This window comes from Dendrobium catenatum, unplaced genomic scaffold (genome assembly GCF_001605985.2).
Source record: "Dendrobium catenatum unplaced genomic scaffold, ASM160598v2 fragScaff_scaffold_246, whole genome shotgun sequence".
Taxonomy (NCBI): Eukaryota; Viridiplantae; Streptophyta; class Magnoliopsida; order Asparagales; family Orchidaceae; genus Dendrobium; species Dendrobium catenatum.
In genome coordinates this window covers 118,388-142,767 of record NW_021318708.1, presented here as the reverse complement: position 1 = coordinate 142,767, position 24,380 = coordinate 118,388, and the positions used below count along the sequence as shown (strand labels likewise).

Here is a 24,380-nt window from a genome sequence, read left to right as displayed (position 1 = left end):
AAAAAAAAAAATATAAACAAAAATAAAATATCTTGATATAATTTTGATGAAAATAAATTTTAAAAATTTTAATATTAAATTAAAAAATTATTTTGAAATCTTCTTAGTATCTTTTTTAAATATCTGTAAAAATATTACATAGTTTTGATATTGATAAATCTTAAAATTATTTAATTTACTTATTTTAAATCTCACCATTTGTTGTTTTAATTACTAAAATGCAATAACTTTAATTATGGCGATAACTTAAAATAATTAGATGGATTAGGAGTCTAAGAACTGTTAATTATCTCTAAATGTAAAATTTTAAATGTGTTTTAGCAGAATAGCAGCATTCATAATAATGTAACTTCTGTTTTATATTTTTCAACGGCACCAATTCAATTAATTCTAAATTCGAATTTTGAGCATTAATCAAGAGAGTAATTATGTAATTAAGATGTGGTTTTTTATAAAAAGAACTTAACATACCCTTGTTAAAATTATTAATGATAAAGAGAATAAGATCAATAAACAATATAAAATATACAATTTCAATGCAAATGCAAAATTAATTCAGTTGTTAATTACACTGCAAAATTAACTTAACATACTCTTATGTGGTGCACTGATTCCGTAATTAGGGTATTTAAAGGTCCTAAAATAAAACTTAGAAGAAAATATCAAAATAATATAATTCTCTATTCTAAAGAAGAAGGGACAGAGAACATTTAAATTCATAATTACTATATTGATGTAATATTGTAGGATAATTCTGAAAAAAAAAAGACTTCTATAGCGAAATTAGGAGAAGCTTTGAAAATTTTGAATTTTTATGAGATTGTTGATGGTATGCTCAATTGTTCTTCTTATATGAGCTGAGATTAAAAACCAAGAAATAAGATAGTAGTAGTCTTGGTAGAGATTATGATCGGGATTGCCATTGATGTAAGCTGTGGGTCATCAATGTTGGAGTTTATGATGGGTGTCTGCCCTATTGACGAAGCATTGGTGTTGAAGACGAACCTTTGCCTTATTGACGACAATGGAAGTCAACCATGAGGTCGATGATTGATGTCGACATTGGTGTCAAGATATGATGGCATCAGCCTTATTTGAGATGATAGGCATTGGTCTTGGTAGTGAGGATAGATGTCAGCTTTCATGGTCACAATAAGAGTTAGCCTTGATGGTGCTGACACAAATCAACACATTTGTTTATTGTAGGCTTTGAGGCTTAGCATATAGATCTTTGGATTATCTTCTCTAGAATCCTTCTTGTGGCCTCATTCTTGCCTCCTCAAATTTGTTGAAGCAAGGATTGTTGTAGATTTATGTAAAGGGATATTTTGATAATTTCTTCAAAAAATCACAACATTCCATTTGTCAGTTCGTGTTTAACCCTCATCATCGTACACAATTTTTGCAACTATGCAAGTGTTTTAATCATGTCATATGTGGGTAATTTTAGTTTAGATTCATCTTAATGAGACACACATTTTGATTATAACTTTGATGAAAATAGAGTTTAAATAATCTCTCAAAGTTCATATTGGAAGTTTTTGACTTATGGATACAACTTAGTTGTGTGGAGAAATATTATCACTAGCAGAGTAAAAAAGCAAATATTTGTTAATAGAACTAGGGCTTAAGCTAAGTTTATGGCCATGGTTCATAAAATTTGTCAAGTAATATGGCTCAAATTATTTTTGAAAGATCTAAAGGTTCACATTAAAGAAGCAAAAGTAATGATATATAATAAGAAGCTATAATTAACACTTCTAAAGATCCTATATATCATAATAAGACTAAGCAAATCTTGATTGATGTTCACTTCATAAAGAGAAAATCAGACAAAACATTATCAAAGTTATCTTCACTTAAACAAAATCTCAAATAGGAGATATCCTCAGCAAAGCCTTCAATCAAATTCAAATTTTCATCCTCATTTTCAAATTGGATTTATCAAATACGACAATAACAAAGAAAAATTGATTTAATTTATGAGCAATTAATTAGTTCAAATCATCTTGCTCACATAAAAAAAGAGCCCTACCTTTGTCATTTCACAAAGCAAACTATCATATTGAGTTTAGAGCTTCAAAATTTTTCAATAAAGGCGCTTTATGTATGTATTATAAGTTTTTCATAAATACAAATATTTTTAATTAAGGGTGACTTCTTTAAATGTTTAAATTAAGCTTAATATTTGAAGTATGCATAAAAATTATATGTGAGGTGTTGCGTCCTGGAAAATTCGCGACGGTAGAGAAATATAAAGATTAATGCCTTAGCTTTGTACGAAGATCCAGAACACAAGCAGTCTCATTTTCAAGCTAAAAATAATCAATATTTATTTCAAACTTATGAAAAAGTGTTGAAATTTGAGCTCTCTGTCATGATCTCTTACCAATTTAGAAGAATAGTCAGATGGTTATAAATTGGAATGAATTAATCACCAAAAAATATTCTCAATTAATCAACCATCAATTCTAAAGCCAACCTTATGATTGGAACAATCAAACCAAGCTATATTTGGCAATGGAGGGGGCCATTCCTATAGATTATTTTCTCAATTGGACTGTTGAATTAGTTGCACTTCCTTCCCTTATTTCCTTCCATTTTTAACAATTATTTTGTTTGCTATTTATTTCCATTATGTTGTGATCATTGATTATATGCATTTAATACCCAATAATCTTGACTAAATTTTCTACCTTATATGGCCCTTGGCCAGATCCCTTTGCTCTTATTAGATATTTAGAAATAGTGTACCATATAAGTACCACCTTCGATCTTTGGACACAAATTCTAGAACAAGATTTAGATAGTTGAGTTATCTAATTCTTAATCGTTTGAGCTTCATAAGGTGTCACCCTGAACAATCGATCTCTAACATGGAAGCCACTATCATTGTCAAATTGGGAATACCGTTTAAAAAAATATCGCTGATCAAGCTCAGTTCGTGTTCATGATCAAGCTTGTTTATTAATGCTTGCCATGCCTCCTAGCGAGGCACTCTTTAACGAGCGGTCGGTGTGCTCACAAACTGCAGGTGAACACGCCTTGCTTCCGCCTTCCCACTTTCGTTCGATTGACAATCATATTTTCTTCATTTATAGAGTAATGTAAAGAGTTTTTTCACGGCGTTGGACTAAAGCGTGAGCAGAGGCGGATAGCGTGGGATTTTTTTTTTATTTTTTTCTTCATTCTCCAGGAAAGCGTAGATCGAAATTTTTTTTAACGTTTTCTTTTAATTTAATAATATTTATTTTTAAAGCTATTCATATATTTTAAGACAAATGGAGCTTAACATGAGCTGTAATTGAGCTCTAACCGAGCTTGTTTACGAACATAAATGAGCATAACGACACGTTGTTCAAGATTGTTTATTAAGGTATTGAGTACTTATCAAAGTGTTCAAACTTGTTTGTTTAGCTTATCAAACGAACATAAACGAACTCTTATCGAGCCGAGTCTCGAGCGCCTTGTCGAACGCTCGGCTCATTTGGATCCCTAGAAATACCCAATTCATATCATATCTTTTTTTAGTTTATCTAAGGGTTGTCTTAGGATTATCGGCATAATTTCTTTCACAAACTCCATATAAAGTGAACTTACAATGAAAATTTCATTGATAATTTTTTGATAATATATGGTACTTGCTAACAGAATTAATTTCGGCAATTAATCCTACTGATAGAATTATTGTTGGTAAATCTATTGTTAACTAATTACAAATTTTCCAACATTAAAATTGTGTATAATTAATGATCGAAAATCATGCAAGTACTAATTTATTTGTAAAAAGTTCTAATAGATTATCAATTTATTTCACTATTCGATGAAAGTTTTATCAACAGCTGGATTTCATCATAAAGGCCATCAATAATAGGTTTAACAACAAAAAATGTCCTATTTTTAATATAAATATCAATCGATAATAGCCTAATTTCTTTGCAAAGATACTAAAACATTTCTATCAATATGATCTAGCATAGCCCCATGCATGGTTTATTTTTTCTTATCTACTACCATAGATTTGTTATATATAGATGTAAAACTTTCATATACACACATTGCTAGACATTAACTCATAGAACTTTGAGACACCATTTACTAAATCATAACCGAATAGTTAAAATATGCATGAAATCAAATCAATCAATGGAGCTCGCTCGAGTTACCCTCAGCTTGAGCTTTACTAATAAATCATGGTTGAGCATATGAGCTCACATTTACGAGTTCAACTCAACTTGCTTATTATATAAGAGAGTAGATTGATTCAGGCTGTTGTTATAATACATTACAGAAAAATTACTTATTACTGGCAGAAATTAAGATTTTTCCGGCGGAAATTGGTGAATATATATGTGGAAAAGCCGTCGGAATCAAAGACGCCAGGGAGCCACCAGAAAATATGTAGAAAAATTAGTCGGACATATTACGCAGGAAATATGTTGGAAAGCCGCGAAAAACTAGTCCGACGGAAAGTTGCTGAAAAAAATCCGTCGACAATAAACGATTTTCTTGTATTTATATAAATGACATAATAAATCACTTCATTATAAAGAAGAGAGTTATACTTTTAAAATATTTTTGACAAATCTCTTCTTTAGCTTATGAATTCTAGTATATTTTACCTGCAGGATATATTAATAATTTTTAAACGCTCAATCTTTGCTATCTAGCTCATTAATGAGGTCCGTTTGAGCAACCTCATAATTCGGGTTGACACAGATACTCCCCTTATCCTTGAGAGAATATTAGGTGCAGAGTGCGGACGAGAAGAACCTTCCGCACACAAGTATAGGGTACCCAGCTAGATACCACTAAGTACCATTGGATACCACTTGGTACCCTGTGCTTGTGCGGACAGTGTGCAGACGGTCCACACTTCGCACCTAATAATTTTTCCTTATCCTGATACGATTTTCCCTTTTCACAAAATAGTCCATAGTCGACATCTAAATATAGTATATGCGAGGTAATTAATGTACGTATATTTCAAGCAAGACTTGTTCACGCATATTCACAAGTAGCATGCATGCATGCAATTAAAGCATAAACTGCACATATCGATCACCAATTGCTCTGCATCAGTTCAGTAGCAATATCCTTCTTCCTCAAACACTCATGAAGAGCAGGCTTTCCTGATTTAAGGCTTCTTGTTCTCACCAATCCAGTTGTATATACGCGAATGCTATTGCCCACAGATGAGAGTCTTATGCGTTTAGCAGCTGGGTTTATTCCACGGGAGAAATGCCGACAGAGAGAGTTTCTTGGCATGCGAAGAATCCTAACCACACAAGCTTCTTCTAGCTTGGGCATGGCGTGGAGCCTAGAGGGAAGGTCTATTATAAATTCTCCGAATTCATCTGTTGTTCCATTTGCATATTTTATCCTTCTTCTTCTTCTATCTGTCTTGCATGCAACTGCTACCACTGCACCTGTGTTCCATGCAACCAAAATAGTTAGCTTGGAAAGGTTTCTTGACCGTGCTGTAAGAGAGAGAGAGAGAGAGAGAGAGAGAGAGAGAGAGAGAGAGAGAGAGAGAGAGAGAAGAAGAAGAAGAAGAAGAAGAAGAAGAAGAAGAAGGTATCGAATACATGACTGTGTATTACATACAATCTTGTTATGAAATTCAGTTGCTGACATATTATGATTTTTCTGAAGCTATGGGATGAGGTTATGCAACACGATTAAGAGAGAGAGAGAGAGAGAGAGAGAGAGAGAGAGAGAGAGAGAGAGGTTCGAACAGCTATTTTAATTAAGTCGTACTATTAAAATTTATGATGGATGATTAACAATGAATAGAAAAATAGAGCTTCTACGTATCCTTCTTAATGGATTACTATGGCTCTCTTTTTTAATTATATATAAATTGACCGTTGAAGATAACTTATAGTAATTTAATCACCATAATTTTGATTGAATATGTCATAATTAGAAAATTTCTCTTTCGCTTGGTTTTAAAAGTTGACATCTAATACAGCTACAGGCATTCCGTTCCTTCAAAGAAACCTATCAGTTGATACCTCTAACCTTTCAATGAAATCGGTCTGAAAGCTTTTACGTTAACAAATAAGTAATTAAAAAGACAAAAAAAAAAAAAAAAGTGTGTATTAATTCACCAATTGATCAAGAAAAACAGTCAGTAATATTGTTTAATTAATTAACTATATATCTTTTTCAGGAAAAAATAATTTTAAAATTAAATCTATGAATCCATGTTTCATCGTTAAGCCCATCTTGATATTCTAATATATTAAAAAGAATCACCTAATAAGAATTCTCACCTTGGACATGGGAGATGTCCAGCTCTGATCCAGCCAACAGGCAAGCTTCGCATACAAGTGATCCAGTGACTAGCACAGATGAGAGCCTCTCCTCGCCATAGCCGGCTAGATTAACCAGTTCGGCCTCCGAGAGCTGTTGCATGGGGTTCTCCTCCTCAGCCATCATCAAGGAAGAAGAAGATGGCTTGAGAAAGAACAAAGGAAGGAGAAGAAGAAGGAGGAGAGTTAGGTAAACTGACATGGTTTTTTGGATTCTTTGGGTTTAATTGATCAGCTAGGGGCTGTGAAATTACGAAGGCAAGAAAGAGGCAGAAAGAACAAGAAGAAGGTTGAAGTGGGAGACGAAGGAAGCTGACGAGGGAATATATATAAGACCATATCGGCAGTAACAGAATACCCTCGGTTTTCAATTTTATTACACGTTTGACCATGCTTCTTTATTTCTAGTGTTTTTTTTTGCTAAATTAATCATAATTATTTGGTATTTTCAATTTGTGTTCTCACGAGTGATGTATGAGATATTTTATAGTTCGCCAATTGAGATTATATTATTAATTATATGATAAAAGATTTCATCAACTCTTTGACATATAATAATAACTATTATATTATAAATGTCTAATTACAGTAAAATTAAATTAGTAATACTTTAGCCAAATTATAAAATATTAAATAATATATAAATGGATAAATTTTATCAAATGCAAAAAAAAGATTAATTTGTAGTTAGCAATTAATTATCATATTTTCAAATGATATAATTCCAATTTAAATAATGACCAGTACACTATCTTATACTTCATTAAGCTAGCCATAAACTTCTTGCTTATTTAATATATATTCTAATTGCATGGTTAATAATTAGTTATAGAAATATATAATTGGGCTGTATCACTCCCAGCTTCCCACAAGTTCTATTCATACAAACAAAACTAGCCTGTTCCCAACAACTGGGTGATGAAGAGGTTCTAAGGCCAACATCACTGGTTCTCAAAATTTAGTTATATACACACATCAACAGCTTAGCTATAAATAACTCTTCAATCTATGTCATTTTATCAAAATTTATAAACAACTTCTTTTGATTAACCATCATTCCTCCCAAAATTTAACCATCTATAATTTTCACCATTTTGAACCAGTGATATTGGACTTAGATAGGGGAGTCAATTCGGGTCAACGGGTCGGGCTTGGGTCGAATCCGGAACGGACTTGGCACTATTCGGGTCAACCCAAACCCGACCCGTTTTTAAAAACGGGTCAGGTTTCCGGACCCAAACCCATCCCGATTCGGGTCAAGGTCAACCCGACCAGACACGAATGACCCGGGATTGACCCAAAATTGCTAATTTTTGGGTCAATTTTTGAATTTCGGGTAAAAAACGGGTCAATCTCGGGTTTTCGGGTCAAGTATGAGTTTTCGTGTCACTTTTGGGTTCTGGGTCAACCCGAACCGGACCCCATTTTTAAAACGGGTTGATTTGTTGAACCCAAACCCGACCCGTTTCGGGTTGACCCGAAGCCGGATTTTTCCAGGTCGGATTCGAGTCGTGTTTCGGGTCGTGTCAAAAATTGAATAGAACTTGTAGGAAGCTGGGAGTGATACAGCCCAACTATATATTTCTATAACTAATTATTAACCATGCAATTAGATATCTATTAAATAAGCAAGAAGTTTATGCATGGCTAGCTAGCTTAATGAAGAATAACTCTTCCATAAATGTCATTTTATCAAAACTAGAGAGAGAGAGAGAGAGAGAGAGAGAGAGAGAGAGAGAGAGAGAGAGATGAGAGGAGGGCATCTATGTACTTTTGAAAGAGTTGAGGAGTCTTTCAACTTTCAAGAACTCCTAACAAATGAGAAGGTAAGATGATGAAAACAGCCATTGGTTGGTAGCCTAACATCTGAGATAAACATATCTGCCAGACTCAATAAGAAGCATATACTGCCCAACTATAAAAGCTGCCAAGTGTCTTATTTTATTAATTAAGTATTAGAGAACTAATTAATTACTCAACGTTCATTTTTTCAAATCTGCCCCCAACCATATCTTCTTTCTGATGCTCTTCTTGCAGACTAATATATGTTAGGACAACTCCCAATACTTACCAAATATTTTTCATAGAGTTTGCTGCTTTGTTTTATCTTTGCTTGTGATGAAAGAACCCTTCTGATGTAATTTTCATTGGGTCAAGTGGTGGCTGCCATGCAATAGTTGAAGACTTTTATATTCCTTAACTTCCATCCTACCTTAGCAGTTAGCAACATGGATGGTATAGGATCTACTGTGACTTTTGTTCAGTTGATAATTAATTTATTATTTTATTAACGAGGTAGGATCATTAGGTGAAATCCCATTAGAATTAAGTAATAATTTATCGCAGTTGAATGTTGGTCTTGGCTTTTGGCTTTACATGGCTGCATAGGTTGTTTTTGCAATTAATGTTTTGTTTGAGTTGACTTTTTTACTGTTTTCTAAAATAAATTTTTAGTATAAAAATATCTGATTCATAAAACTTTTATACCAAAAAATAACTTTTAAAATAGTAAAAAAGCCATCCCAAATAAAGCCTAAAGCTCAGGAGCCCTTCTAATGTATCTTTGTTGGTATTGTAAAATAAAAGAATTTGATTAGAAATATAAAATATGTGTATAATTATTAATTGCATGATTATAGCATTATAATTTTGCCTTAAGATAAAATTATAAAGCATTATATTTTTTATCAGAAGTAATATATAAATTAATATATATATATAAACATCATTTAGTGTCTAATGTTATGATGCTATATACCACAAGAGCCCCAGCAGAGGTTATTTGGTTGATTATAAAACTATAAGACAAATTAAGTAGTATATACATAACAATAAAAAAATATTCTAGATATTTTTTTATATTTGGTACAAAATAAAGTTTGATAATTTTTTTTTAATCTATTAAGGGGAATGATGGATTTTTGAAATATCTAAAAAAAAAAAAAACCTTTCAAAATATGAAAAGATGGGCACATTATCCCAAAAGAAGCACCAACTTAAGATATATAATCGAGAAATTAGTTATTATGCGCAAAAAAGCCCAAATCTATATTGGGCTATTAAATTTTAGTTACATTCTACTTAAGTCTTAAGGTTATATTATAATTTCTCAGTTTATTAGAAAATAGGTTTGATAATTATATTATAATGGAGACATCAATCTCTTGTAGTAACTCAATATGTCATTATAGTGCGATCATCTACTTAGATTTTGTTTGAGACAATTTTTTTACTACTTTCTAAAATAACTTTTTAGTATAAAATTTTTTGTTAAAAAAATTTATACTAAAAAGATGTAATAAAGCTATCGCAAATAAAGCCTTAGGTTTTGTTTGGGACAGCATTTTGTACTGCTTCCTAAAACCATTTTTTAATATAAATTTTTTTAATTCAAAAAATTTTTGTACTAAAAAGCTGTTTTAAAAAGCAACAAAAAAAAAGTCTCAAACAAAGCCTTAATCTAATGCAAATAAACATGAGGAAATATACAAATGGTTAAATTTAAGCTCTATTGAGGGTTAAGGAAGCTTATAACATGATCTTATAATGCTTCCTTAAAAATAAGCATTTAGATCGACTAATTAAGATTGTTTAGTTCTTGGCACCATAATCTCTATACAAATTCAAAATATGATCAATATTATGATTGTTGCATCTGGGAATATTCGTGGGGGTAGATAAATATAAAATTTAGCTTCTTAGCGGAAGTATGGTGATGGGCATAAGTCCGATGTCGGGCATGCATCTGGCGACGGGTAGAAGTTCGGTGTCAGGTAGGAATCCAATGATGGGCAGAAGTCCGGCATTGGATAGAAGTCTGTCGATGGACAGAAGTCCGGTGTTGGATAGAAGCCACAGCGAAAGTCCGACGACGAGCATGCAGAAGTCTAGTGTCAGGTAGAAATTAAATATGGAGATGAGCGAAGGTTCAGTGTCGGGTAGAAGTTTGGAGAGCGGAGGTCCGGCGTCGGGTAGAAGTCCGACGTCAATCGACGGCCGGCTGGGCAGAACTCCAATGTCAGTAGGCTGTTGGGTCAACCCCACCCCCCCCCTCGGGATGACCAGTAAATAGGAGGAAGATCAAGGATAAATTAGTAGTGGTTTGAATGGATTGCTGATGTTGATCAATCCCTTGATCGCGGATTGTTTATTGGACATTTGAATGCCTCAATTATGTCAGAATTCGGCGAGCTTGAGCTCGTTGGATTCGTCTCGTCGAGCCTCTTGATTCGACTTTAAGCATATCACGTTTGGAAACCGTTTAGTAATCCAAATTATAGTTTGAACCTTCCAAATGCGCTGCAGGTCTTTGATTTGAACTCATTGGGGCTCGGATTGAGTCAAATTTATTGTCGTTGGGTTCGTATTTCCGAGACGTTCGGTTTGACTATAAGTTTATTGAAATCCGAGTTCGGATGATCCCGAAGTTAATTTTTGAAATTTTCAACTTGATTTTGCTTCGAGATTCTTGCCCGATCAACATAATTTTTTTGATGATATATCAATTATTAAGAATGGGGATTATGGCGTTGCCACTAAAGATTAATTGCCCGACCACCACAAGGGTTGATTTGATATCTATTAATTTATAATAGATATCTATTAATCAACTCCCATAATTTTGATATTTCATTAATAAAAATTCAATTTGATCACCCAATAAATAATAAAATTAATTTTAGGAGTCCCCATTAAGTAAACTTCTTTCCAACATTAGGCCAACCATGAAGGGTATGACACAAGATAAGCCCACACACAATTTATTTCATTATATATACAGTCCTTAGTTTGAGACAAAAGATAAATATACTGTGATTATTAACCCACCATTTGTCCATGCATATAATTTTCACTACTTTCATAAAGAACACCTTCAATGGATACGACAACCAATCAAATACTTGCTATTTATCTTTGTTCTACTAAAAGAGCTACTATTAGGCCGCATTTGTTTTGACTATAAAATTTTGCTTTAAAAATTTACTTTATGAAATAATAAGAAAGTTGTCCCAAATGAAAGTTTCATTTGGGACGGCTTTTTTATTGCTTCTTAATGCTGCTTTCTAGTTAAAAAATAAAAAAATTTATACTAAAAAACTGCTTTAAGAAAAAGCAAGAAAGCCGTCCCAAACAAAGCCTAAGCATTAGTGAGATGACAGCTTTGAAGAGAAAAGAGATCAATTTTAAAAAAAAATGAGTTTCAAAAATTTAATATAAATAATAGGGAGCTCTAAACCCAAAGGAGATTTTGGAGTATGGATAAAATCCAAAGAGGCCAAGTGAATTTTCTTAAAATCATTATTATCTTGTTATGAAAATCTTTCATAATAATAATTAATAAATTTAATACAAAATCATATGAATGTTGAGACAACAAGATCAATAAATTATAAATTAATAAATTTCAACAATTATAAGCAATCAATAAGAGAAAAAATTTTAGCCTTTCAACCAACAACATTAAATAAATAAATAAATCAATCAAAATTCTTTAAGGTGCATCCAATATATCTTTTTAATTCACTATATTATATTGACATAGAAAAAGAATGAGCCCTTTAGAACTTTATTATTTAATTTTTAAATTGTGTTATTCAAAAAATAATTAATATAAAATTGTATTCAATTTATAATTTCAAAAGCTATAAGAAAAATTTTATTCAATTTATAATTTCAAAATCCGGGTTCGGGTCAACCCGAACCCAAAACGGGTCTTGATAATTTCAAAATCCGGGTTCGGGTCAACCCGAACCCAAAACGGGTCTTGACCGAATCCGAAACGGGTCGGGTTCGGGTTGAACAAATCAACCCGTTTTAAAAATCGGGTCGGGTTCGGGTTGACACAGCAACCCGAAATTGATCCGAAAGTGACACGAAAACTCATATTTGACCCGAAAACCCGAGATTGACCCAATTTTTGACCCAAAAATTAACAATTTTAGGTCAACTTCGGGTCATTCGTGTCGGGTCGGTTGACCCGGATCCGAATCGGGTTGGGTTCGGGTCCAAAAACCTGACTCATTTTTCGGGTTGACTCAAACAGTACCGGATCAGTTTCGGATTCGACCCGAACCCAACCCGCTGGCCCGAATTGACACCCCTACCATACATTTTCTTGGAAGGCACTCATCGATTTATTATATTAATATTTATTGATAATAATACAAAATACATGACAGCATTATGCCAATCCTATGTACTCCCACCGGCCAGTGCCACCTCTCCTCATTCGGACGGGTGCCTCTCGCTCTCTCGTCAAATACGTGGGACCCGCTCCCACCAATGACTGCTTCACATGCCTTCCCAACATGGACGGCTGAGATCGCACCCACCTCCGCACTACGAATCGGAAAACGAACGGCCTATATATCTCCGCATGTCATGGAGCAAGATCCAACGGACTCCGGTAACTTTTTTCTCTCCATCGCAAAGTCGCCGACGGCTCTCTCTCTCCGTCTCTCTCTCTCCGTCTCTCTGAGCTAGAAAGCCGCATCCATGGAGTCAAGCAGGGTTTGCGGAACTCTTTATTAGTGAAATCCGTCCCGTTGAATCTCTTGAGGAAGTTTTGTCTTTTCCGTTCTTTTCTTCTATTTTTGTCTACTTCAAAAGAGATTATATTCTTCTCCCTCTTTCGTGTATTCCGGATTTGAATCACCGATTTTCTATAACTTTCCGAAATAGACACACTTGTTTCTACCCGATCTACGATCGATTCCGGAAATAAAGGAAAGTCAGCTGTTTTGGAACTGATTTGGGAACCCCAATCGAGGAACCCTTTCAAACTTCAAACTTTTGATTAAAAGGCGTGACCTTGCTCGAAAATGGCGGATTCAGATAACGAATCTGGTGGCCATAACAACAGCGGCGGAGCTATCAACAGCGAATTCTCATCCCCGAGGGAACAGGACCGCTTACTCCCAATCGCAAACGTCAGCCGGATCATGAAGAAAGCCCTTCCTGCAAACGCCAAGATCTCCAAGGAAGCCAAAGAGACAGTACAGGAATGCGTTTCAGAGTTCATAAGCTTCATCACCGGCGAGGCTTCCGACAAGTGTCAGCGCGAGAAGCGCAAGACCATCAATGGCGATGACCTTCTCTGGGCCATGACCACCCTTGGCTTCGAAGACTATGCTGAACCCCTAAAGCTTTATTTGCAAAAGTTTAGGGAGTTGGAAGGTGATAAGGGTGCTTCCTCCACTCAATCGCAGCAAAAGGAGGAGTTTTCCGCCGGTGGGATGATGATGATGGGGCAACATATGTATGGGTCATACCATCCTCAACATCATAATATGGTTGGGAAGGGAGGCATGGCAAGTGGCGGTGGGAATTCTTCTTCTTCGGCAGGAATTGGAAGGCAGGGAAGGGTATGATCGATGTAACGTTGTTGTTATTGCACAATTTGATGTTTTTGCTTTGCTGTAGTTTACTTGTTTCTCAGTTTGTGATTGTATTTGCTTTCATCTTGATGAATTGAAATATGTATCTTGATACACTGGATTGGAGGAGGAAGGAGCCCGACAGTGTAGGATTGTTTATAAACTTAATAAACCTGTTAGCTAAATCTGAATTTCAGATTGGGAGTGACGAGTGTTATTTAATCATGTGTCATCTATGTCATCTTCTTCAATCTGTACAGAGTTCTTCTTCTGTTTACCAAACCAAGGTTTTGAAATGGGGAGATTGGAGTTTTTTTTTGCAGTGCTAGTTCTCCAGAACTATAGGAAGTGAAAAAGATGTAATTAATTAATTGCCTGTTATGATTCAGTTCAGAACTTCGTTGACAAAATTTGTTTCTATGAGTGTTGAGCTAAAAGTTCGCAAATTTATGACAGATATGACTTCAAATTTACGCCTTTTCCAATGACTCTCAACCAGTAGAATCATTAGAACAATCAGGCGGCCATTTTTAATGAAATTGGAGAACTTTTGGCTTCTTTTGACGGAATATGGTTGCAGAAGTGGGAAATGATGAGGTTTTGAGGGATTAATTAGTGCAGAATTTGGGTTATATCCTTTAATTTCTCAGCTGAGGTATTGCCAAGTGGAAGTTTAACATGGTGGACACTGCACTTCCCACTAGAATTTTGTTAATTTTTTTTTTTTTAATTTTTTACCATTTCTTTTGTTTGAAATGACTATCTTATGCGTTGCAATTGAAAATATAGTACGTATATTTGTTCATTCACATTTAGAGAAGTTTTGTGTCCAAGTATGCAGAGATTCTGTGTGGGCGACCGATGCAGCTCTACTTCTAGAAGCGAATCAATTGCAGTCATGTCACCGGTACCAAGCAGTATCAAGCTGCGGTACTAATTATGTAGTTATTTTTTTCTTTAATAAGACTCCTTGTATAGATCAATAAATAGGGATTATGTTGTATAATGAAATTAAAAATTTCCCTCTCAACCTCTCAAGCTTACAATTATTATCTTCTCCTATCTCAATCTACCTTTTTTTAGAGTTGTCTATGAGCTTGAAAATTATCATTTATCAAGACGATACTCCTAGTTCATGATACTCCTAGTTCATAATAATTGGCGCTCTGGTTGAGAAATCCTCTTGTTGATAAGTGCTCCTCCACTCCACACTCATTGTACTAAAGCCATTTCTCATCATCTGCATTTTATAATCCATTGCGCCAGATCAAATCCATATTTTGATTCATGCAAACTGAAGAACTGCCATGGATGACCTGAAAAGAAGATTAGCATAGAAGAGGAAAATAACAGAGTACGCAGAGAAAAGCTTCATTCTCATTTTCCATGGTCAACTGTAGCACATTTCAGATTGTATATATAGAGAATTGGTTGTACACATGTATGCTTTGATTTGGTTAGTTATAGATGAACGGCTGGATCAATTCTGAGCCATTTCTGATAAAGGTAGCTGAGTCGTTTCTCATAAAGCTGTTGTGGTAGTGGAAGCTGTCTTTACCCCCTCGCAAATGGACGGTTCTGGCTGAACTGTCAATTTGGCTCGTAGTAGATGAAATCTAGGCGTAGATAGAGGCTTTGTGAGCACGTCAGCGAGTTGATTTTGCGTGGCAATGGGGGCGACTGTGATGGCTTGATTCTGAATGTGATCTCGTATAAAATGTTGGTCGATCTCTATGTGTTTCGTGCGAGAGTGAAACACGGGGTTGTTGGCGAGGGCGATAGCAGAAGCATTATCGCAGAAGATAGTTGTAGGACCTGGAAGAGTGATGCCGAAGTCTTGAAGTAGTCGCTGGAGCCATAGAACATCGGCCGTGGCAGCAGCTAAGGCTCTGTATTCTGCTTCAGTTGAGGATCTAGCAATAGTGTGTTGCTTTTTGACGCACCAGGAGACCATAGTGTGTCCCAGAAACGAACAGTATCCCGTGGTGGATCGGCGAGACAGGGTATCACTAGCCCAGTCGGCATCGGAGAAGGAGATCAGGTGCAGAGGTCCCAGTATTTTGGGAATGCCGTGTGTTGAAGTGCCGCGAATGTAGCGAAGAGTGCGTTTAAGAAGATGATAGTGTGGAGTTTGAGGATCATGCATATGTTGACATAGGACATTGACTGGATAAGCAAGATCGGGTCTGGTTATTGTAAGATATTGTAGAGCTCCGGTTAACTGTCGGTAGATGTGTGGATCAAATAGTGCTGAGTCCGTGAACTCGGTGAGAATGGGTTTGGTAGAGAGCGGGTTGGATAGTGGTTTGCAGTGGGAAAGCCCAGCTCTAAGAAGAAGAGAGTTTGCGTAGGAGGATTGATTAAGAAAGAGACCGTGAGGAAGTTTGTGAATTTGAATGCCTAGAAATGTGTGAGCTGAGCCAAGATGTTTCATGGTGAATTCTTGATCAAGGCTTTGAGTGAGCTGGGATATGGCGGTGGGGTTGTTGCCGGTGAGAAGAATGTCATCGACATAGATGATGAGAAACATTTGAGTGTCATTTTTAGTGAAGGTAAGAAGAGAGTGGTCGGAGTTGCTGTGTTTGAAACCGAGATCTAGAAGGTAGGAGGAGAAAGTGTTGAACCATTGCCTTGGGGCCTGCTTGAGGCCGTAGATGGCTTTATGTAGGAGACAGACATGGTTCGGTTGAGAGGAACTTTCGAACCCAGGCGGCTGTTTCATGTATACAGTCTCGGTGAGGTTACCATGAAGAAAGGCATTCGCGACGTCCAACTGATGAATTTGCCAATGATGTTGGACGGCAATGGTGAGGAAGATGCGAATAGTGGTGATTTTGGCGACGGGACTGAACGTCTCATTGTAGTCAATGCCAAATTCTTGGCGGTATCCTTGAGCTACAAGAAGCGCTTTGTGACGAGCAAGTGTGCCGTCCGAGTGATATTTGGTTCGATAAGTCCAGCGGCAGCCGAGCGGAGTATTGTGAGGAGGAGATGGAACTAGTGTCCATGTCCCCTGGTTTTGGAGGGCGGCAAGTTCCAGAGCCATAGCTGCTTGCCAATGCGGAAGTTGCTGAGCTTCAGCGAAGTTTGTGGGTTCAGGTGAGCTGGGTGAGGTGGGCGGTGTGGTAATGTGGGAGAGATCGAGGAGTTTCGTTGGTTTTAGAGAGCCTGTTTGGAAGCGAGTTCGCATGGGGTGGGTAGAGGTAACGGGTGGTTGTATGATGGGATCAGGTGAACTGTAGGCGGCTGAGGCAATTGTGGGGTTGGATGAGGTGGCTGGTATCGTGGCTGTAGTTGGAGGTGTGGAGGGTGGTATAGGTGAATGATTTGGTGTAGGTTGGATAGATGGGTTGGTGGTAGGCAGATAGGAGATGGGAGTTAATAAATGGGGATTGAGGTGTTGGATAGTAGGTTGGTTGGATGTGGGGGATTGGTGGATTGTTTGGGAGTAGGGAAAATATGACTCGTCAAAGGTCACATGGCGGGAGATGATGATTTTGCCTGTGAGAGGATTCAAACATTTGTAGCCTTTGTAGGAGTCCAAGTATCCGAGGAAGATACAAGCGATGGCTTTGGGTTCCAATTTGTGGCGTTGGGAGGGATGTTTCCATGGGTAGCAGGCACAACCGAAGGTATGCAAGAGTGAGTAGTTTGGTGGTTGATCGGTAAGGATTTGGAGAGGTGAGACGTTGTTTGTAGTGACTGTGGGTAAGCGGTTGATGATGTAGGTGGCTGTAAGTGCCGCATCAGGCCAGAATGTGGGTGGAAGACTAGCGGTGTGAAGCAATGCGCGCGTTGTTTCGACGATGTGTCCGTGTTTCCGCTCGGCGGTGCCGTTTTGCTCGGGGGTATAGGGACATGAAATTTGATGTTGTATACCGTGAGTTTGGAGAAAATGTTTAAGTTCCCTGTTAAGAAATTCGGAGCCCCCATCAGTGCGTAGGCACTTGATTTTATGAGATAATTGGTTTTCAATAAGAGCTTTGAATTTAATGAATATTGAGGTAACTTCATTTTTGTAATTCATAGGAAACAGCCAAGTGAACTTAGAAAACTCATCGACAAAGAGCAAGTAGTATTTAAATCCCTGTTGAGATACAACCGGGGAAGGTCCCCAAACATCTGAGTGCAGAAGTTGAAGGGGAGAAGATACATGTGTTGTAGATCTAGTAAAAACTAACTTATGGCCTTTGGAGACCTTACAAGTAGAGCAAGTGAAATCAGATGTAGGAATGCTGAGATGCTGTTGTTGAGTGGAGATTGTGCGAAGCACTTGATGATGAGTGTGGCCCAGACGATTATGCCATAATAGTGTGTTGGTTGAAATGGCAGAGAGAGCACTAGATGAAGCTCTGGATGAGGCAGAGGGTAGTTTAATTCTGTAGAGCCCATTTCGGCGTGGTCCCTGAAGAAGTATTTGGCGAGTCTTGAGATCGTGGATGATGAAGCCATAAGAGGAGAAAGAGATAGAGATGTTATTGTCGGAAGTAAGAGTAGAAACAGATAGAAGATTATGTTTGAGATTAGGAACGTGATGTATAGATGAGAGGGATAACTTACGATTTGGCGTGGGTAGGATACCTGCACCTGAATGAGATAGTTCGTTGGATGTTGTCCGATTGTCCAGATGTGGTGACGACGGTGACGTTGTCCGATCCGAGATAGTTCGTTGGATGTTGTAGATTGTCCAGATGTGGTGTGAGGTGCGAGGTGGCACCTGAGTCGATGTACCAGTCGTTGGAAGCTGTTGAAGTATCAGCGACAAGAGCCTTGGTGGTGGTAGACGCCGGTGGAGTTGGGACGTAGTTGGCATTGAAGCGATGCCAACATTGCGAAGCTGTGTGTCCTCGTTTGGAACAGATCTGACATACGGTTGGGGTGGTGGTAGATGGTCTATTTCCACTATTCAGCGGGGTGCGTCCTCTTCCTCTCCGGCCACGCCCGCGGTATGTGTATAGAGCTGCGTGTGAATTCACGAAGTTCTGTTCGCGTAGTAGCTCAGCTGCCAGATTGATCTCTTCGCTTAGAAGAAGCGAATATAGATTTTCAAGACTGAGAGGGGAGAGCTTCGTACGGATGGAGGTTTTGAATGCTTGGTAGGAGGGCGGGAGGCCATTCAATGTATACATTATGATATCTTCACTTTCTATCTTGGATCCGGCGGCGGCGATATTGTCCACCAGGGTCTTGATGTTAGTTAGGTACTGTTGCATTGTAAGATCCTTCATAGATATATTGTGTAATTCATTTTTCAATTGAATCACACGAGATCTGTTGGATGCCTGAAGACGAAGGGCTAGAGTCGACCAGATCTCTGCGCAGCTTTCCAGATGAAGAACATAGGGAAGGATAGAGGCTGTGATGGTGGAGCATATGGCAGCGGCTAAATTTTGATCGGCTACTTGCCATTGGGTGTAGGCTAGATTTATAATGGTGGAGTTGTTTGACTGAAGGAGAAAACGCTGCGGGGTGATGAAGTTGGGATCTAGGTGATCTCCGAATCCATTGGCCTTTAAAAGCTTAAGGATCTGAGATTTCCACAGTGGGTAGTTGTCGTTTGATAGAGGCAGAGGAACGATGGTTTTGATGTTTGCTAGAACTAGTTTGAGAGCAACGGTGATGGGTAAGGGTTCAGGAATCTTTCCTGTACTTGCCTCCGCTACCGACGAGGAGGAAGAAGATTGTGCCATTAGGATCAGATGCAGCTGAGAAGAGCTCCTGCTCTGATACCATGAAGAACTGCCATGGATGACCTGAAAAGAAGATTAGCATGGAAGAGGAAAATAACAGAGTATGCAGAGAAAAGCTTCATTCTCATTTTCCATAGTCTACTGTAGCACATTACAGATTGTATATATAGAGAATTGGTTGTACACGTGTATGCTTTGATTTGGTTAGTTATAGATGAACGGCTGGATCAATTCTCCGCTAGCCCTACCCATTGAGTTCGTTTCCTCTCTCTCAAGCTCACTCGGTCTCACTCCTCCCTCTCTTCTCCAATTTATAGAAACGAAGCCAATGGCGTTGCCAAACAATGGAATCGACCCTAACCAGTCGGCTTCCACGACACCACAAGACGGGGGTTGGCTCTTCGTCTTCACGCGATTTGGATCGTTCGGCTTCTGCAACCCCGAACGTCTTCTTCATTTTCCTCATTTCCTGCGATTTCCTTAACTTTATCGATTTCCAGGTGACGCAAAGCCATGCATGTGCTCCTACTTCACCTTCTTCGTATTCTCGTGACTCTAGGTTACGGATCGGTCTCTTCCGTCTCCTTTTTGATGTGGGAACATTTTAGCCTATCTTATGCCTAGGGACTAGTTTAGCTCCTTTAGTCTAGAGTCTTCTATTTGCTCCCTTAAATAGGTATAATGTATGATTTTTGAGGCATTGAATGATAAAAACTCTTTTGAAGCTTTGAGAAAGCTCTCTTCTTCTTCCCTGGATTGGGTAACTCCTTGAAATCCTTCTTGCAGGTTTGATCTTCCGACGATCCACTACATCAGTTGGTATCAGAGCCTGGAGCTTGCGAAGATCGATGGATTGCAGAAGGTCGGCTGTCGACGACGTTCGAAGCCGTAGAACAAGGGCGGTCGACGAAGATCGACGCCAAATAAGATGGGCGGTCAACGAAGATCGCCACCGAAGGAGATGGGCGATCGACAACGATCGACGCCGAAGAAGACGGGAGATCGATGACTAACCGCCTCTCGAGCTTCCACTCCAATGGCGTGATCCGCCGCCGGAATACCCTCCCCTAGAACTTCCGCTCAAATGGCGGAATCCATTCCCGGACCATTTAGTTCGCAATCCCGGCCCCCTCATTCCAGATTTCAACAGCCATCGAAGAAGAAGGGATGCCGATCGTGCGCAATGCCGGGAAACCCTTCGGTTGGCTCAAGTGGAAGCGTCAATCGATAGAATAGACGCTTTATGTGTTAATGTCTTGCAATCTGTGGAGAAAATCATGAGCAGGCCGGCAACCATACCGTCCCCGTCGCTCATCTGCTCCACCAAAACACAGGTGCTACCAAACCTACTTCCGCCTGTAGATTCGCCTGCAAACAATCACTCCATCGCCGATTTCAACTCCGTCGTCATTCCCATACCCAACATTCAACATGAGCCCACTTCTACCACGCCGCCGTTGCTGCCCACACACATAAAATCTGTTGTTGCTGAGGACATTCACAATCCCGCCGTAACCGCTCCTCTGGTGCTGTCCGATCATACAGAGCATCCACTCCAGGCGCTGGTGACCGACGCCGTCCTTCATTCCGTTTCAACATCGTCCATGGGCTCTGTGGATGTCGATGGAGAAAACGAACCCGCGCCTATCGTGTCAGCTGGATCCGCGATCATGGCAGGAGACGGAGAAGATTTTCTTTCAGCTAGAGCATCACCTTCCGAAGGCTCGTCCGAACCTTCATCTTCCTCAACTGTGGCCACAACCGCTTATTCCAAGCACCGATCAAATAGTGACCACGATGGAGATCGAGACCGCAATCCCACGCAGGGCTTCCAGCTCGTTTCCGCACCTGGCTTCCAGCTCGTTTGCGAGCAGATTAGCATGGCCGGACAAGCTGGAGTGGTAAACGTGAAGCCAACTGCGTCAATGAAAGTAAAAAAAGACAGCACCGACAACTACATCACTTCCGCTGACCTGAATCATAGAGTCCTCAATAGTGCTGCAAACTCATCTGGGGCCAGTATGGGGGCAAGCTCTCTTGTCACAGATGCCAATTCCTCCCTCTCTGGTGGGCCACAGTTGCAGAAGAGCTCCAGCATAAACAATGAGTCGTATACACATCTTCCAGCATCACCACTGTCCTTCTCTTCCAACAACATCTCCTGCTCCTCGGTCATGGATGGTTCATCCATTGTTCAACAAATTCCTCAGCAAGAACATATGGTAAAGCAAGGTAATTCCAGCAATATATCACAGTCAATAATGCATGAATCTGGAATGATGCCTGCTGAGAAGAGGCCGAGGATGGACATGAGGCAGCAGAGCCCTCAAATTCAGGCCATAATACATCAGCAGAGGTTAGCTCAGGCTGCACAACAGCAGCAGCAACAACAAATTTTGCAGTCGCAATTGCAGCGAATCCAGGTGCACCAACAAACCCAACAGCCTAGGCCGAACCCTGTGCAGCTAGTATCTCCTGCAAGACGTCCCACTTATAGTGGTTTGTGTGCTTGGAGGCTGATGCAATATATGTACCACCAAAGTCATCGACCTCCTGACAATTCTACAACTTACTGGAGAAAATTTGTTGTGGAATACTTTGCACCCAAAGCAAAGAAAAGATGGTGTTTATCATTGTATAATGGTGTTGGCAGTCATCCTTTAGGCACTTTTCCTCAAGCTTCTATGGATGCATGGCAATGTGGCATATGTGGTTCTAAATCTGGAAAAGGCTTTGAGGCCACTTATGAAGTTCTTCCTAGGCTCAATCAAATCAAATTTGATCACGAGGTTATCGATGAGCTTTTATATCTTGAGATGCCTCGTGAAGGTCGACTTCCATCCGGAATGATGGTTTTGGAGTATGAAAAAGCTGTTCAAGAGAGTGTCTATGAGCAAATACGGGTTGTGCGTGAAGGCCAACTTCGAATAATTTTCATTCCTGATTTGAAGATCTTGTGTTGGGAGTTCTGTGCTCGACGCCATGAAGAACTTTTCCCTCGTAGAATGATGGCACATCAAGTGAACCAGTTACTGCATGTTGCACAGAAATATCAAGCTGCTGTAAATGAAAGTGGTACTTCAGGGCTTTCTGTTCAAGATATGCAGGCCAGTTGCAACATGTTTGTGGCGGTAGGCTGGCAACTTGCAAGAAATCTTGAACTGCAATCACTAAATGATCTAGGCTTTTCCAAAAGATATGTTAGATGTTTGCAGATATCCGAAGTTGTTAATAGCATGGGGAGCACTCCATTTGCAAAGATGTTTACAGGTGGAATGGTTGAAGAAATGTGTAAGAGTAAAATTTCAATGCATTTTGATTATTGCACTACTGCGAGTACCGACTTTGTTCAGTTAGATGAGCTTGATCTCAATGAGGGCAGTAATCTCTGTGAGATAATGGGTAGCAAATCCAACGAAGTTGATGACAGTAATGGTGTAGAGAACAATCATCACTTGGATTGGTGGAAGCCTCTTCATGTGGTAATTTCAAAGTCTGCATTCAAAGTCTTCGATCCCGGAATTTGTTGCCACCCTACCTCCCTTCTAATTATCGAGCCTCGAACGGAGTCGAGCCTTTTTACGCAATGGGAGAATGATGTGGGAACATTTTAGCCTATCTTATGCCTAGGGACTAGTTTATCTTCTTTAGTCTAGAGTCTTCTATTTGCTCCCTTAAATAGGTATAATGTATGGTTTTTGAGGCATTGAATGATAAAAACTCTTTTGAAGCTTTGAGAAAGCTCTCTTCTTCTTCCCTGGATTGGGAAACTCCTTGAAATCCTTCTTGCAGGTTTGATCTTCCGACGATCCACTACATCACTTTTCCTTTCAATCTTCCGCACCTCGTTTGATTTCTTCACATGACGAGATCTCAGTTCTGTAAATATTACATGCTTATGTTTTAATGGCTAAGATTCTACACCCTAAAGCATTGTAGGTCTACCACCATTTTATAAAAATTTCCCTTAATTTTGAGAGGGACTTTTCTATCACAAAACAAACCCAACGTATTCCTTCACTTCAATCATCCTACTTGAATTCTACTAATAATATTCTCATCTATTTCACCATCACTCTAAACAATAGATCCAAGATATTTTAAACAAGTACTCTTATTAATGACTTGATCCCCTAAAGTCACAATCCCCCACTAGATATATTATTACTAAAATTATACTACATATATTCAATTTTACATCTACTCAAACGAAAGCTTTTAAATTGTAAGTTGACCTCCATAATTCAAGTTTACCTTTAACACCCTCTCTAGTTTTATCAACAAGAAGAATATCATCAGCAAAAAGCATAAACCATGGTACAACCTCTTGCAAATACATAGTGAGAGCATCCACAACTAAAGCAAAAATATATGGTCTTTAGGTTGATACTTGATGTAATCCAACTGAAATAATAAATTACTTGGTCAAACCACCTTGTGTATGAACACACGTAATAGCTCCTATATACATATCCTTAATGACTTGAATATAAACATTATTAATTCCTTTCTTTTCTAAATCTCTCTATAGCACTTCTCTAAAAACTTTATCACATGCTTTCTTTAAATCAATAAATATCATATGAAGATCCTCCTTATTCTCTTTATACTTCTCTATCAAACCTCTCAAAAAATATATAACTTCCATGGTAGATGTTATGAGTTGTTTTAGTTTTAGGCTTTTTTTGCTCATGCATGTTATCACACCTTGGTAATGCTCTATAAATAGAGGACTTGGGTTGATGTAAGAGTTGGGGAAAATTTTGAAAAGCTTATTTGTATTTCCTCCAATTTGGTGTCTCTCTCTCCCCCTCCCTCTCCCTCTCTGGATCTTGCAAGAATATCTCTCAAGATCTCCTCAAAGATCCAACAGTGCCATGAATCAAATTTGATTTTGAGAGACATCAGTATCACATTAGAACCTATGCTTCATATCTCTCTCCTATAATTTTAAAGTATGACACATTAATTTGATTTTTCTATAATTCGCACAATCT

General features: G+C 38.3%; 3 protein-coding genes across 3 annotated transcripts; 2 read left to right on the top strand and 1 right to left on the bottom strand.

Moving 5' to 3' along the window:
• Positions 1-4,953: 4,953 nt before the first annotated feature.
• LOC110103293 lies at positions 4,954-6,611 on the bottom strand. Its single transcript, XM_020831947.2, has 2 exons — positions 6,279-6,611; positions 4,954-5,429 (listed from the first exon to the last, which is right to left on the bottom strand). Exons 1-2 carry the CDS (start codon positions 6,517-6,519, stop codon positions 5,062-5,064), a joined length of 609 nt encoding a protein of 202 aa, XP_020687606.1. The 5' UTR covers positions 6,520-6,611; the 3' UTR covers positions 4,954-5,061.
• A 6,124-nt stretch (positions 6,612-12,735) lies between these two features.
• Positions 12,736-13,918, top strand: LOC110103297 (nuclear transcription factor Y subunit B-8). Its single transcript, XM_020831950.2, has one exon. The coding sequence runs from the start codon at positions 13,139-13,141 to the stop codon at positions 13,685-13,687; it is 549 nt and encodes a 182-aa protein (XP_020687609.1). The 5' UTR covers positions 12,736-13,138; the 3' UTR covers positions 13,688-13,918.
• Positions 13,919-20,660: 6,742 nt separating this feature from the next.
• Positions 20,661-22,997, top strand: LOC110103285 (probable transcriptional regulator SLK2). The gene has a single exon (XM_020831937.2). The coding sequence runs from the start codon at positions 20,661-20,663 to the stop codon at positions 22,995-22,997; it is 2,337 nt and encodes a 778-aa protein (XP_020687596.2).
• The last annotated feature ends 1,383 nt before the right edge of the window (positions 22,998-24,380 follow it).

What these genes read in the sequence shown, in the direction of transcription:
- LOC110103293 (XM_020831947.2), bottom strand. Translation starts at nt 6,519, where the DNA reads ATGTCAGTTTACCTAACTCTCCTCCTTCTTCTTCTCCTTCCTTTGTTC. An exon ending in GGACATCTCCCATGTCCAAG is followed by an intron (nt 5,430 to 6,278) that starts GTGAGAATTCTT and finishes CATGGAACACAG; the next exon opens with GTGCAGTGGTAGCAGTTGCA.
- LOC110103297 (XM_020831950.2), top strand. Translation starts at nt 13,139, where the DNA reads ATGGCGGATTCAGATAACGAATCTGGTGGCCATAACAACAGCGGCGGA.
- LOC110103285 (XM_020831937.2), top strand. Translation starts at nt 20,661, where the DNA reads ATGAGCAGGCCGGCAACCATACCGTCCCCGTCGCTCATCTGCTCCACC.